The following is a 13205-nucleotide window of genomic DNA, read 5'->3' on the forward strand; positions in this document are numbered from 1 at the left end:
GAAATACACACAGATTAACACACTGAATACACACAGATTAACACACTGAAATACACACAGATTAACACACTGAATTACACACAGATTATCACACTGAATACACACAGATTAACACACTGAATTATATGCAGATTAACACACTGAATTACATACAGATTGACACACTGAAATACATAAAGATTAACACACTGAAATACACACAGATTAACACACTGAAATACATAAAGATTAACACACTGAAATACACACAGATTAACACACTGAAATACATAAAGATTAACACACTGAAATACACACAGATTAATACACTGAAATACATAAAGATTAACACACTGAAATACATACAGATTAACACACTGAAATACACACAGATTTACACACTAATGTACACACAGATTAACACACTGGAATTCACACAGATTATCACACTGAATACACACAGATTAATGCACTGAAATACAGACAGATTAACACACTGAATTACATACAGATTAACACACTGAATTACATACAGATTAACGCACTGCAATACATTACAGATTAACACACTGAAATATGTACAGATTAACACACTAAATTACATACCGATTATTGCACTGAAATACACACAGATTAACACACTGAAGTACACACAGATTAATGCACTGATGTTCACACAGATTACCACACTGAATACACACAGATTAACACACTGAAATACATAAAGATTAACACACTGAAATACACACAGATTAACACACTGAAATACACACAGATTGAACACTGAAATGAACACTGATTAACACACTGAAATGCACACAGATTAACGCACTGAAATACACACAGATTATCCCACTGAAATATACAGATTATCCCACTGAAATACACACAGATTATCCCACTGAAATATACAGATTATCCCACTGAAATATACAGATTATCCCACTGAAATACACACAGATTGACAAACTGACATTCACACAGATTATCCCACTGAAATACACACATTGAATTACACACAGATTAACACACTGAAATTCAGACAGATTAACACATTGAAGTAAATACAGGTTAACACACTGAAGTACGCACAGATATAGGGAGGAGACAGGAATGTGAGTGTTCTAGTACAATCAGGTCAAATATGATCTTATTGGATGGCAGATCCAGGTACGAGTGACCAAATCCCCGACCCATGCTCCTTGGTTCTGTGTTCCTCTAAGCACACGGATGTATACAAACAGACATCTCTTCATAGGCATACACAGATATAACAAATGTACACATGAAGACATACACAAAAACATTCAAATATAGATTAATGATCTTGAATTCACTGCATTGAACATTGGTGGAAGTGGTGATGATCAATAATTTCAAAAGAATTGGATGGGTTCTGGAAGGAGGACCACAGGAATGGATTGGGGAATGGAATCTATTGGTTTGCTCTGTAGGTAACTGACATGAAACTAATGGGCTGAATAGCCTGTGTCCATGTCCATGTATACACACAGGCATATAACATAGGCACAGAAATACTTAAATATATCTTGGACACAGACATACACTCAACCAATGCAACAAACTCTATAGTGCTTTTGTAGAGTAGGAGATTAGCCCATAGTTACACAAAACAACATTTTGCGTCTGTTTCTATCTCCATGGATACGGATTTCACGTTTCAGATTTCCATTGATACATTATGGTTTGGTTTTAAACATCAGCACACGTTTGAAGTGTTCAGTGTAAAGCAATTTCTAAATGACATCTGCTGGCTGCAAGCAGTATTACAAGAGAAAATGAAATGAGGTTAGATACAAAGGGCACATTGTGAAGGGAAATGTTGGAAATCGCGAAAGAATCTCTGGACAGCGTGAATTATTAACGTCCTCACCAAAAGGTGCTGTGTGAAAGTATCCCAGACATTCAGTTTCTATCAACTCACTGGTCACTGCCTTTACCACTCATTTATTAGATTAGATTCCCTACAGTGTGGAAACAGGCCCTTTGGCCCAACCTGTCTGCACCAACCCTCCGAAGAGTAACCCACCCAAACTCATTTCCCTCTGACACTATCTTTCTCATTCAGTTGTGAGAGTGGGCAGTGTTTGCTATTCAACCAGTGAAGGCATTACAGAGCAACAATCCTATCTCCAAGCAGTGTTTTCCAGCTGGGATCACTGCAGAGCAAGCGTGAGACAGAGCCCGGGTAATATGTCACTTCCCACTTCAGCTGTGGGCAGTGAGGCCAATTGGAGCAGCTCTGTAATCAGACAAAGGTTCCAACATGACCCCTCCATGCCCACTTTAATCCTAGCCTTCAGCGAACACCAGGACTGATCCTCGCCCCAGGGCATCAATGTGGACTTCAACAGTTTCCTCATTTCCCCTTCTCCCACCTCACCCTAGTTCTAAACCTTCAGCTCAGTAACTGTCCCCATGACTTGTCCGGACTTGTCCTACCTGCCTATCTCCTTTTCCACCTATTCACTCCATCCTCTCCTCCCTGACCTATCACCTTCATCCCCTCCCCCACTCACCCATTGTACTCTATGCTACTTTCTCCCCACCCCCACCCTCCTCTAGCTTATCTCTTCACACTTCAGGCTCTCTGCCTTTATTCCTGATTAAGGGCTTTTGCCGAAACGTCGATTTCGAAGCTCCTTGGATGCTGCCTGAACTGCTGTGCTCTTCCAGCACCACTAATCCACAACATACAGGCAGTCAATGCAGGCAGTCAATATTTTGTAAATTCCACTTTGGAAATAGAACCAGTCTGCCTCATGATTGGGATACAGACAGACTCTAACCTCATACATTTAATGCATTGTCTGAGCTGAGATGTCACCTTTTTTTAAATAAAACGTATCTTGTTATCTTATCTTATAAAAGTTATCGTGAGAATGTGACTTAAAAGAAGTTCTAGTATTTACATTTTAATGAACCGATACCTGTAACCCATTCTAAACGATGAAAGACTTAACAACAATCCAAGTTTGTTCAATATATCATTTCAGTCGCATGACACTATAATCTTTTGCTATAAATTCTGTGCCTTATGGTCCAGCTCCACAACCACCTGATGAAGGAGCAGTGCTCTGAAAGCTAGTGCTTCCAAATAAACCTGTTGGACTATAACCTGGTGTTGTGTGATATTTAGAAAAATAATTAATCATACCTTAGATCCCTTCATCCAAGCACTAAATGAATTGTAAAATGTTGTAGCTTGAGCATTGACCCTGTGTCATGGCAGCCATTTCACTTTGTCAGCCAGAAAAGACCCAGTTATACCTTGACTCTGTTATGTCTGAGGGCAGAGAGCATGGGTTGTTCTTGTCCCACTCCGCCCAAGGGTCACAACATAAAATAAAAATACTTTTGACCAGTTACTAAGCTGTCCATATTATGTTTTAAACATAAACAACTATGAGATTAGTGTCTTAACAGTGCAAAATAACAATCAAAACCCAACGTATTCAACAAAGATGCAGAAATTGGTTAACATATGCAATCAGTAAATTCAAAGGTATAAATGTGTTTGCCTCTAAATCTTGCTAATCTGTTGAACACAAAAGAGTAAGGTGCAGGATATTCCGGTTTCATGTTGCTCTAATGCTCTGGTACAAGTGGTCAAGTCAACAAAGCATGTTCATCTCGCACAGCATTTGCTCAGACAATACAACCTTGGGGTATTCTTCCAATCACGTTTCAAAAGAATATGTAAGTTTCACCCTGAACTCAACAAGAGGGCTTTCTTTTTCAGGAATGGGAGAGATCAGCTGGGTAGCTTGTTCAGAGCAAGCTTTCCTCCAAGTGAACACCTCTCCAAGCCAGTCACCATCAGGCAGCTGGTACAAGGTAACAGCATAATTTAAAAAAAGTAAAGCAAGTAGTTGCCCCCAGTCATGTCATTTCTCAGAAGTTTTAATTTTGAAAATCTCCAATTTCCAGTGACCATTCAACAACCTCCTTTCAAGAAACCAGCCCTGCCATTTTCACAAAATGTGAAATAAATTCCTTTTCCCACAATCTTTCAAAATGTAAGCTTTCCAAACAATTTTTGTTTAGCTTATTTTTCTAATCAACTGATCAGAGATGTATCACACACCTCTGGAGCAGGTGAGATTTGAACCTGCGCCTCCAAGTCCATGGATAGGGACATTGCCACTGTGCTGTAAGAGGGCCCCTCAAAGGAATATTTAAATCTATGTGTGTTTTGTTAAACCTATTTTTCCAATTGAACTGTTTAGAAATATTACGACACACCTTTGGAGCAGGTAGGACTTGAACCTGGGTCTCTCAACGGGCATGGAAGACTAAGAATGGGAAGCCAAAGGCTTGGGCCTCAAACCCAACAGCCAATCCCAGCAAGAAGGGAGAGACTGAACAGGCTGGGGCTGTTTTCCCTGGAGCGCCGGAGGCTGAGGAGTGACTTTATAGAGATTTACAAAATTATATGGGATATGGATATGGGGTGGGGGAGTCCAGAACTAGAGGGCATAGGTTTAGGGTGAGAAGGGAAAGATATAAAAGAGACCTAAGGGGCAACTTTTTCATGCAGAGGGTGATACGTGTATGGAATGAGCTGCCAGAGGAAGTGGTGGAGGCTGGTACAATTGCAACATTTAAGAGGCATTTGGATGGGTATATGAATAGTAAAGGTTTGGAGGGATATGGGCCGGGTGCTGGCAGGTGAGACTAGATTGGGTTAGGATATCTGGTCAGCATGGACGGGTTGGACCGAAGGGTCTGTCTCCGTTCTGTACATCTCTATGACTATGACTTGATAAGTTGGCAGACCCCTGCCATCCCATTGGTGTGGCTGGAGGGTTGGGGAGAGTACAGGGGCTGAATGAAGGCATGCACTTGAAACAAAAAAAAGCAAAGTTGCATTGTGAATGACAGACGTTATTAAAATCGATGCACAGAGATCGCACAAACCAGCTGACAGACGCATTTACTTTGCTGCATGCATTTGATTTAGAGACTATAATGTGGTAGACTAATACAAGCAACTTGCTCAACTCCCTCTGTGGTTGGTCAGTTATTAGCCAATGATATCTAAGGAGTTTGTATCGAGTGGGCAGAGGACTGGTATTATTGGATGCTCCTGGATGTCCCAGAGCAAGGAGCTGATACTAACAGAAATCAGGTGAAGTTGTCAGTTTCTCTCCTGAATAATAATCCAGGCTGGCTATTAAAGTGCTGACATAGGGGCGGGGACTGATCTTTATTAAAGACAAAACGGGAGGGAAGTGGATTGAGGGTCGCTGTACTCAGCGCAAAGTAGCACTATCTGGTTTCTGCAGGCAGGACCGCAGAGCAATTTTTGTCTCTTCTTTTCCCCTCCCTCACTCACTCAGCATCGGGTAACACGGAGGAAGGAGTGGCAGCTCAAGGGGCTAGTATCAGACATGAGCCGCTTCTCTCTCCACGCTATCACTCAGAAGCTGCAGTTCTCCAGTGGCGAGGAGGAGGAGGAGGTGGTCGAGGCCAAGCTCTCTGACTTCCTTCGCGTCCAGGACGAAAAAGCCTCGGCCTCCAGGAGAACGTGTGTCTCCCCCTTCAGCCGCTTCCCAGTGGGGGCCGAGGTGGTTCCTCTGTCCGGGGAAAGGAGGCGAACTCGCGGCCCTAGGACCCGTCTGCCCGGGAGGAGTGAGTGTCCAGAGACGCCCATCGACTGTATGAACTGGAGGAAGTTGCGGCTCTGTGATACTCCTTACACCCCCAAGGTGGGCCCGCTTACTGTCTGAATTTTCCCCGTGTCTTCCTCACTTACTGGACGTTTGCCATTCTAAATCAATACTAACCCCGGTGGGATTGCACTCTTGTTTGATAAGCGCTAACTTTGAAGTGAACTTTTTTTCTAATTATTCCTTCACTAATATTTTGGAGGAACGCTCTTATCTGAATCCCCAAAGTATCTGATTAATGTTTAGTCTGGGCAGTAATGGTTGTATATGAATGTGTTTTGGGAGCCTGAGAGATTGAGCTACTATAGAAGTTCAGATTAGATTACTTACAGCGTGGAAACAGGCCCTTCGGCCCAACAAGTCCACACCGCCCCGCCGAAGCGTAACCCAACCATACCCCTACATCTACATCTACCCCTTACCTAACACTACGGGCAATTTAGCATGGCCAATTCACCTGACCTGCACATCTTTGGATTGTGGGAGGAAACCGGAGCACCCGGAGGAAACCCACGCAGACACAGGGAGAATGTGCAAACTCCACACAGTCAGTCGCCTGAGGCGGGAATTGAACCCGGGTCTCCGGCGCTGCGAGGCAGCAGTGCTAACCACTGTGCCACCGTGCTCAGATTTATTTAAATAGATCTGTGTAGAATAGACTCGTTTCTCTCCACTAACCAATTGTGTGACAGTCTAGTAAACCCAACTGAGTAAAGTTCCTCTGTTTTGGGGAACCCAGAGGACAATACAAAAGGAAGGATTTTAGAATATCTCCTGCAATTGGATGTTGTGCCAAGAGTTTCCAGGGGACTGCTGAATGGTGTTCCTCATCTATTGAGTTAGTTTCTGTCTGACACCGCAAATGGTTTAGAATGACCTCTATCACCTCCTTGGGTTGACAGCTGTGGAGCACTCTGTTTAATCCTAATGTTTTCAGCCATTCCTAATCTAGTAGTGAATAGATGGGAGTGAAAAGAAAGCGTCTATGTCCATCTTCCCTCAGTACTAACCAATGTGGTAGACTAATACAACCAACTTGCCCAACTCCCTCTGTGGTTGGTCAGTTATTAGCCAATGATATCTAAGGAGTTTGTATCAAGTGGGCAGGGGACTGGTATTATTGGATGCTCCTGGATGTCCCAGAGCAAGGAGCTGATACTAACAGAAATCAGGTGAAGTTGTCAGTCGGTGGTGATAGAGGTTATTCTACATAGTGCTTTTTGCTCAATGTCTCTGTTCGCTGCAAGCTAGTATCACTAGCTTGTTTTCCCCCACCCGCACTCTCATTTATAGCATTGCCAAGGTCAGTTTGATCTTTGTCATCTGGTCTTTCCTGCTGTCTTGCTATACCTAGCCTCTGATTTTCTAATTCCACAAGAAAACTATCCACACTTCAGACATCTTTCACTGCCTGATTTCCTTGCCCTTGCCTAGTTATTGGAAGTATAGGGCTGGCAAACTGGATGTTCTTTCTGAAACATGACCTCTGATTGATAACCTCTAATCCAGAGGAGTTCAGGATGTGGCTGTGATTCAAAGTGAGATTCTCGTACAAATTGTAGACATTGTAGTGGCTTGTTCTCTACTGTTACTTCCTGATGAAATATGCTGTGCAATGGAATACTTATCAATCTGACTCCAGCCATAGCATTTGCTTTGTGACCTTATCGAAGGGTTAATTAGGGAAACTAGGCCCCAGCCCAGAGCATATTGTACTTTGAGTGATGCTCTAACAGCTGCTGTACCAGTGAACCTTCCAATCACCTGTAATTAACCCTCTTTCCGATGCAGAAGAGGAGCCCATGCTGATCTCCTGAACAAGAACGGTGAATTTAGCTGGACTGAATTGACCTGAGAAAGGTGAACTGCTGTCAATAAGGACTCGGTCTCCACACGGGGGAGAAGTTTCAGGCTTTTGACTGTGCTAGTGAAAAGTTGTTGCAGCTTCCCAACACCATTCTGACTCAGAACTGCAAGTGCTGGTGTTGCCATATGCCTGCTGCCCATGCCCTTTCAGGTGGCAGAGATTGTAGCTTTGCACAGTGCTTCTGAAGGAGCCTTGGCAAGTTCCTGCACTGAACAATACAATCTTCAATGCTGCACTGGAGGGGCCGAAGGTTGAAAGTAATGGATGGGGGTTTTGAGTAACTCCAGGATGAATGTGTATGTTGGAGCTGTTAAGTGGAAAGCATCCTGCAGTTTTTTTCCTTGGGAAGATTGTAGTTTTTGCCACCTCTACCAGTGTAAGGGCTGGGCAGTAGAGATGCCAGTGTTGGAGTGGGGTGGACAAAGTCAGAAGTCTCAACACCAGTTATCGTCCAATAAGTTAATTTGAAATCACAATCTTTTGGAGGACTGCTCCATCAGGTGAAGTCAACAGTATCTGTGAAGTTTGTTACACATGGGATGGCCTCAACCAAGACCTTGCGTTCAGTCACGCTATAGGTCACCCCACTGCACTATACACTCTTGCACATGCTCCTACCGACCCACACACTCGTGCAGATACTTTCATATGCTCACACATAGACCCCCTCAAAATATACCCCTTTACATTCTCTCTCATACACATGTGCACTCTCAGACACACTTCCCTACGCACACCCACATGCATGTGCTCACTTGGTCTCCCCTGTGTGCACATGCAAGCTTGTGGGGTGAATTTGTATGTGCAGAATTACATTTTATTTAGCTCAAACTGCATAAATCCATGTAAGATTCTGTAAATCCCACTTTAGCAATAGAATCAGTCTGACCTAACATTGGGACACTGACTTTAACTTCACATCTTCAATGCATTCTCTGAGCTGAGATGGCACCTATTGTTAAAGTTCACTTGAGAATGTACCTTTAAAAAAAATTTTGGGATTTACATATGAAAGAACCAAAAATAATTGGTCATTCTAAAAGATGAAAGGTTTAACCTAAATTTGTTTAATATTACATTCCATGACACTGCAGTCCTGTTGCTCTAAATCCTGTCTTGTGATTCTGCTTCACAACCACCTTTCCCCAGTTCCAGTTGAAGACTATCCGTCTAATACTATAGGAACTATCGTCAGCTTGAAACGAATGCTCTTAGAATTTCTGCAAAGCAATGGGAGATTGCTGGGAATCCAGAGAGACATCTTCCCACCAGGTAATGGATGTGGGGGTACCAGTGTTGGACAGGAGTGGGCAAAGTCAGAAATCACCAGGTTATCGTCCGACAGATTTATTTGAAATCAAAGCTTTTGGAGTGTAGTCCCCTTAGTGAAGAGAGAGGCCAATTATGGGTAGAGAATCAAAAGGTCATACAAATAGTGAGTGGAGTGCCGAAAGGGTCTCTGCAGGTTACCAAGAGTGTTCAAGTTTGAGACTGAGTAAAGTGTCAATAGATGAATAACAGCTGAAGGGTGACTTATATTTTTGTAATTCTCATTTAATTGAATTAAAAATAAAGTGCTGCCGACAACAAATGAAATGACTGGAATGGCAGCATCTGGAGAAAAATGGAGCTTGTGGCATTTTAAATAGCAAGGAATTCTCTCCTGACTAATATTTAATCCAGCAACACTAAAGCATGTTATCCGGCTACCTCTTGGCTATTTGTCAGATGTGAATTGGCACTAAAGCTCCCTGCGTTGCAACACTTTTTTACACTTTGGACATCCTAAAGCACTTAACCCACAACCCAACAACTCAATCAAGGGCCAAGCTGCTAGGAATCCACAAGCACATTTTCAGCATACATCCGTGATTATTTAGAATGGCCAAATGTTACTCACTGATAGCATATACCAGTGTTTGTTCTATACCATTTGTTTCTTCTAAATAATCACTCTATGCTGAAAATTCACTGCTGTGGACACCCAGTAGCTTGACCTTTGGAAACTGATTCTGCTGCAAAAATCTGGTATCTCCCAAATTTGACTAAACTTTGTTTACACTTTCCACCTATTTTGCATCCACAAGTTTTTAAATCTATAGTGCAATGTGCCTGGACCTGTTGCAATGAGATTTCTGAAGTGTAATTGTTTTGAGTTTTTGCTTTCATGAACTTCTCAACCATTGTCTGATCTCTAGAAGCCTTATGCTGTGGTGACTGAACTTTATTCTGAAAGCTCAACCCCCTCAGGTGACTTGAAGTCTGTAACATTATTGGGAATTAACTCTTCTAATTCCTATATGGAGCTTAATTCTTTCTGAACAATTTGATAGAATTTGCAAAGAAGTTTGTGGGAATGTGGAAGTTGTTAGAATTCTCATTATTGGCCTCTGGACCTTTCTTCATAGACCTTGAGGTCAAATCATTGGTTTCATTTGCTCTTACGCAACCAAATTGATCTTGTGGTCTTCACATGAGTCAATGGTCTTCGGTGAAGCTCCTGCTGCTCCATTCTGGTGACCACCAGAGGTCAGTTGAATCTAGAAGGGTCATTGTCCACTCTAAATATTTTATTTTTATTTTATTTATATTTTTGTAGAGCCTTTTCTCCAAGGCTGGTCAGCTCTCAACTGCTGTCAAAGGCCCTGTCTCTAGAATTCGCCGGCCACTGGAGTTTTCTGCTGGTCCTGAGTGTCTCCAGGTCCCGTCAGTGAATGTAAACCCCTTCACCCCCACGTTGTACCATGAGCTGGGTCTCACTCACAGTGGAAAGAGTCAGAAAACTGGAAAGAGGAAGAAAAGGATCGAAGATCGAAGCAGGTAAAGGTGGATGTAATGGAGGCCTTCATTTAAACTAGACTTGTGAATGAGACTGGAACCTCTAATGTCACTTCCTTTTTTTGAATAGGATGGAGGTGGCAAGGATTGAATCCTCTCTCCCCCTCATCCCGGATATGGAGTGACTACTCGCTAACTCTTTAGCTTTGTCCTGTGGGCTGCCCAGTGTGTCAGATCTACACAACTTCATTACAGATGGGAGATTTCAGGCATAATGAGTTAAAAGAAGGGGAGGAGAAACTACTACATTCATGTTTTTTTACAGCTAAAATTAAAGCTCTTGCAAACTTTGGGAAGTTGTAGTAGGACAAATATCTGGGGATCACCTGAAAAGTGGCTAGTGGTGGCAATTAGTGATCTAGATGACAATGCAAAGCTGTGGATTCAGGATCACCGCCAAAGCTTGGCACTATGGTAAGTAGTGCAAACGGTAACATCAGTTAAGAAAATCAAATACTGTGGATGCTTGAGGTCTGAAATCAATTGCTGGAGAAATTAAGTCGTGCAGCATTTGTGGAGAGTACCTTTTACAGAACAGACCCACCCAAACTGACATGAATTGGACTTTCCTTATGGAAGGAACAGAAGGAAAGGTTAGGTTGCAATCATGGGTATCACAGAACCAAGGCCTATGGAGTGCTTATCCCTGTGGACATGGGGCAAAGCTAGCTCTGATATAGATGTTAATTGCTGAATATCAGTCAGCTAAAACTGCAAGCAAAGCCATAAAAGCAAGACCGAGGTTGGTTGGGCTAACTTATCAACTTGCCATGCTACGTGGCCTGTTATTGGGTGGCATGGTAGTTCAGAGGTTAGCACTGCTGCCTCTCCACATTGGGGACCTGGGTTTGATTCTAGCTTTGGGCCATTGTGTAGTCAGCACACAGACATTCTCCTAGTCTGTGTTTCCTCTGGATGCTCCGGCTACCTCCAGATTCCAAAGATGTGATTAGCTATGGGTTACAGGGTCAGAGTAGGGGGTGTCAGGGTGGAATACACGAGGGTCAGGTGTGGATCGATGGACTCAATGGCCTGCTTCTACACGAGAGATTGAGTCAATACAGTTTGGGATAAAATCAGTAAATCATACAGTTCAGTTTGTTCCAGCACCCAATATGATTGATTTCTGATGTTTTCCTGCTCACACCCTGATGCCTTGATTTCGTGAGTGGCTGACATTTTGTAATTCACAACTCTTTATCAAGCCTCTTAGTTAACCGTCCCTGCAAAGCCCCTCAATTTATCAAACAGGACATTGTTAATCTAATACAGTATCTTTTTAAAATTTTTCTAAAGCGTTGAAGTTTGAGATTCCAGCACTTTGCTGGATAAGGAAAGTCCGGCTAATTTGTCTTGATACTTCCTGCTTTTCTCTCGCTCCCTTTTTTACAGTTGTTGCCATGGTAATCTTTTGAAGCTGTCCCAGCAAATTCAGCCAAGGGGATTTTGGGAAAAATCCTAGTTTTTGTATTTAACAAGGATGTTGCCAAGGTTGGAGGATTTGAGCTATTGGGAGAGGTTGAATAGGCTAGGGCTGTTTTGCCTCTGGAGCTGAGGGGTGACCTTTATAGAGGTTTATAAAATTGAGGGGCATGGATAGGATAAATAGGCAAAATCTTTTCCCTGGAGTGGGGCAGTCCAGAACTAGAGGGCATAGGCTTAGGGTGGGAAGGGAAAGATATGAGACCTAAGGGGCAACTTTTTTACGCAGGGGGTGGTACGTGTATGGAATGAGCTGCCAGAGGAAGTGGTGGAGGCTGGTACAATTGCAACATTTAAGAGGCATTTGGATGGGTATATGAATAGTAAAGGTTTGGAGGGATATGGGCTAGGTGCTGGCGGGTGGGACTAGATTGGGTTGGGATATCTGGTCAGCACGGATGGGTTGGACTGAAGGGTCTGATTCCATGCTGTGCATCTCAATGACTCATCCACTAACTGCAAGTGTTCTCAGTTAGAAACCTTTAATGAAGGACTCAGGTCCTGGAGGTTTTCTGAATTTAATCCCTCCAGTTTCACCTGAGGAGATGGTACCATACAGGTAACACAGGCCTCTGGAGTTGGCCTCTTGGCTGCACGGAGCAATATCTATCCCCAAATATTATCTCCATTTTCAATCTCCATTCTCCTGCCCCATTCAGTGTTGCTGTGGCTAGCTTGCTAATCTTTCCCACAAGTGGTATAAGACCGTAGGGCCATAAGACACGAGCTGAAATTAGGCCATTCAGCCTATCAAGTCTGCTCCTCTATTCTGTCATGGCTGGTAGGCTTTTCAACCCATTCTCTTGCTTTCTCCCTGTAACCTTTTATCTCCTTGACAATCAAAACCTATCTCTGTCCTCAATACTCTGACCTGGCCTCTGGAAGTCATTGCCACAGAGGCATAGATTCACCACTGTCTGAAGAAGCTTCTCCTTATCTTTCTAAAGTCTGCCCTTTCATCTCAGGCTGTGCCCTCTGGTCCTAGTCTGCAATACCAATGGAGACATCTTCCCAACATCTACTTCATCCAGGTCATTCAGTATTCTAAGTTTCGATTAAATCCCACCCCTTTCTAAATTCCATCAAGTGATAGACCCAGAGTCCTCAAATGTACCTCTTCTTGAAAGCTTTCCATTTCTGGGACCATTCTAGTGAATCTCTTGAACGTACTGCAAGGCCAGTATATTCTTCCTGAGAGCTGGGGCCCAAAACTGCACAGAATGTCATCTGACCAGAGCCTTCTAAAGCCTCCGAAGAGCATCTCTGCTTTTATATTCAATTAGGGATGGGCAATAGATGTTGGCCTAATCAGCAATGCCCTCTTGCATGAATGAATTTTAAAAAAA

General features: G+C 43.0%; 1 protein-coding gene across 3 annotated transcripts in view; it reads left to right on the plus strand.

The window, feature by feature from the left end:
• The first annotated feature begins 5094 nt into the window (after nucleotides 1-5094).
• The window catches only part of LOC140458208 (wee1-like protein kinase 2-A), a 59702-nt gene continuing 51591 nt past the window's right edge, over nucleotides 5095-13205 (plus strand). The window contains exons 1-3 of one of the 3 annotated variants that reach the window (XM_072552461.1): nucleotides 5095-5131; nucleotides 5343-5711; nucleotides 10139-10359. In XM_072552461.1, coding sequence (XP_072408562.1) covers nucleotides 5394-5711; nucleotides 10139-10359 — 539 coding nt within the window. In that variant the 5' untranslated portion in view covers nucleotides 5095-5131; nucleotides 5343-5393. Of the gene's footprint in view, nucleotides 5712-6786; nucleotides 6845-10138; nucleotides 10360-13205 lie in introns of those variants that run through there. The other 2 variants (XM_072552462.1, XM_072552463.1) reach the window with 2 other exon arrangements.

This window comes from Chiloscyllium punctatum, chromosome 32 (assembly GCF_047496795.1).
Source record: "Chiloscyllium punctatum isolate Juve2018m chromosome 32, sChiPun1.3, whole genome shotgun sequence".
In the NCBI taxonomy this organism is placed as follows: domain Eukaryota; kingdom Metazoa; phylum Chordata; class Chondrichthyes; order Orectolobiformes; family Hemiscylliidae; genus Chiloscyllium; species Chiloscyllium punctatum.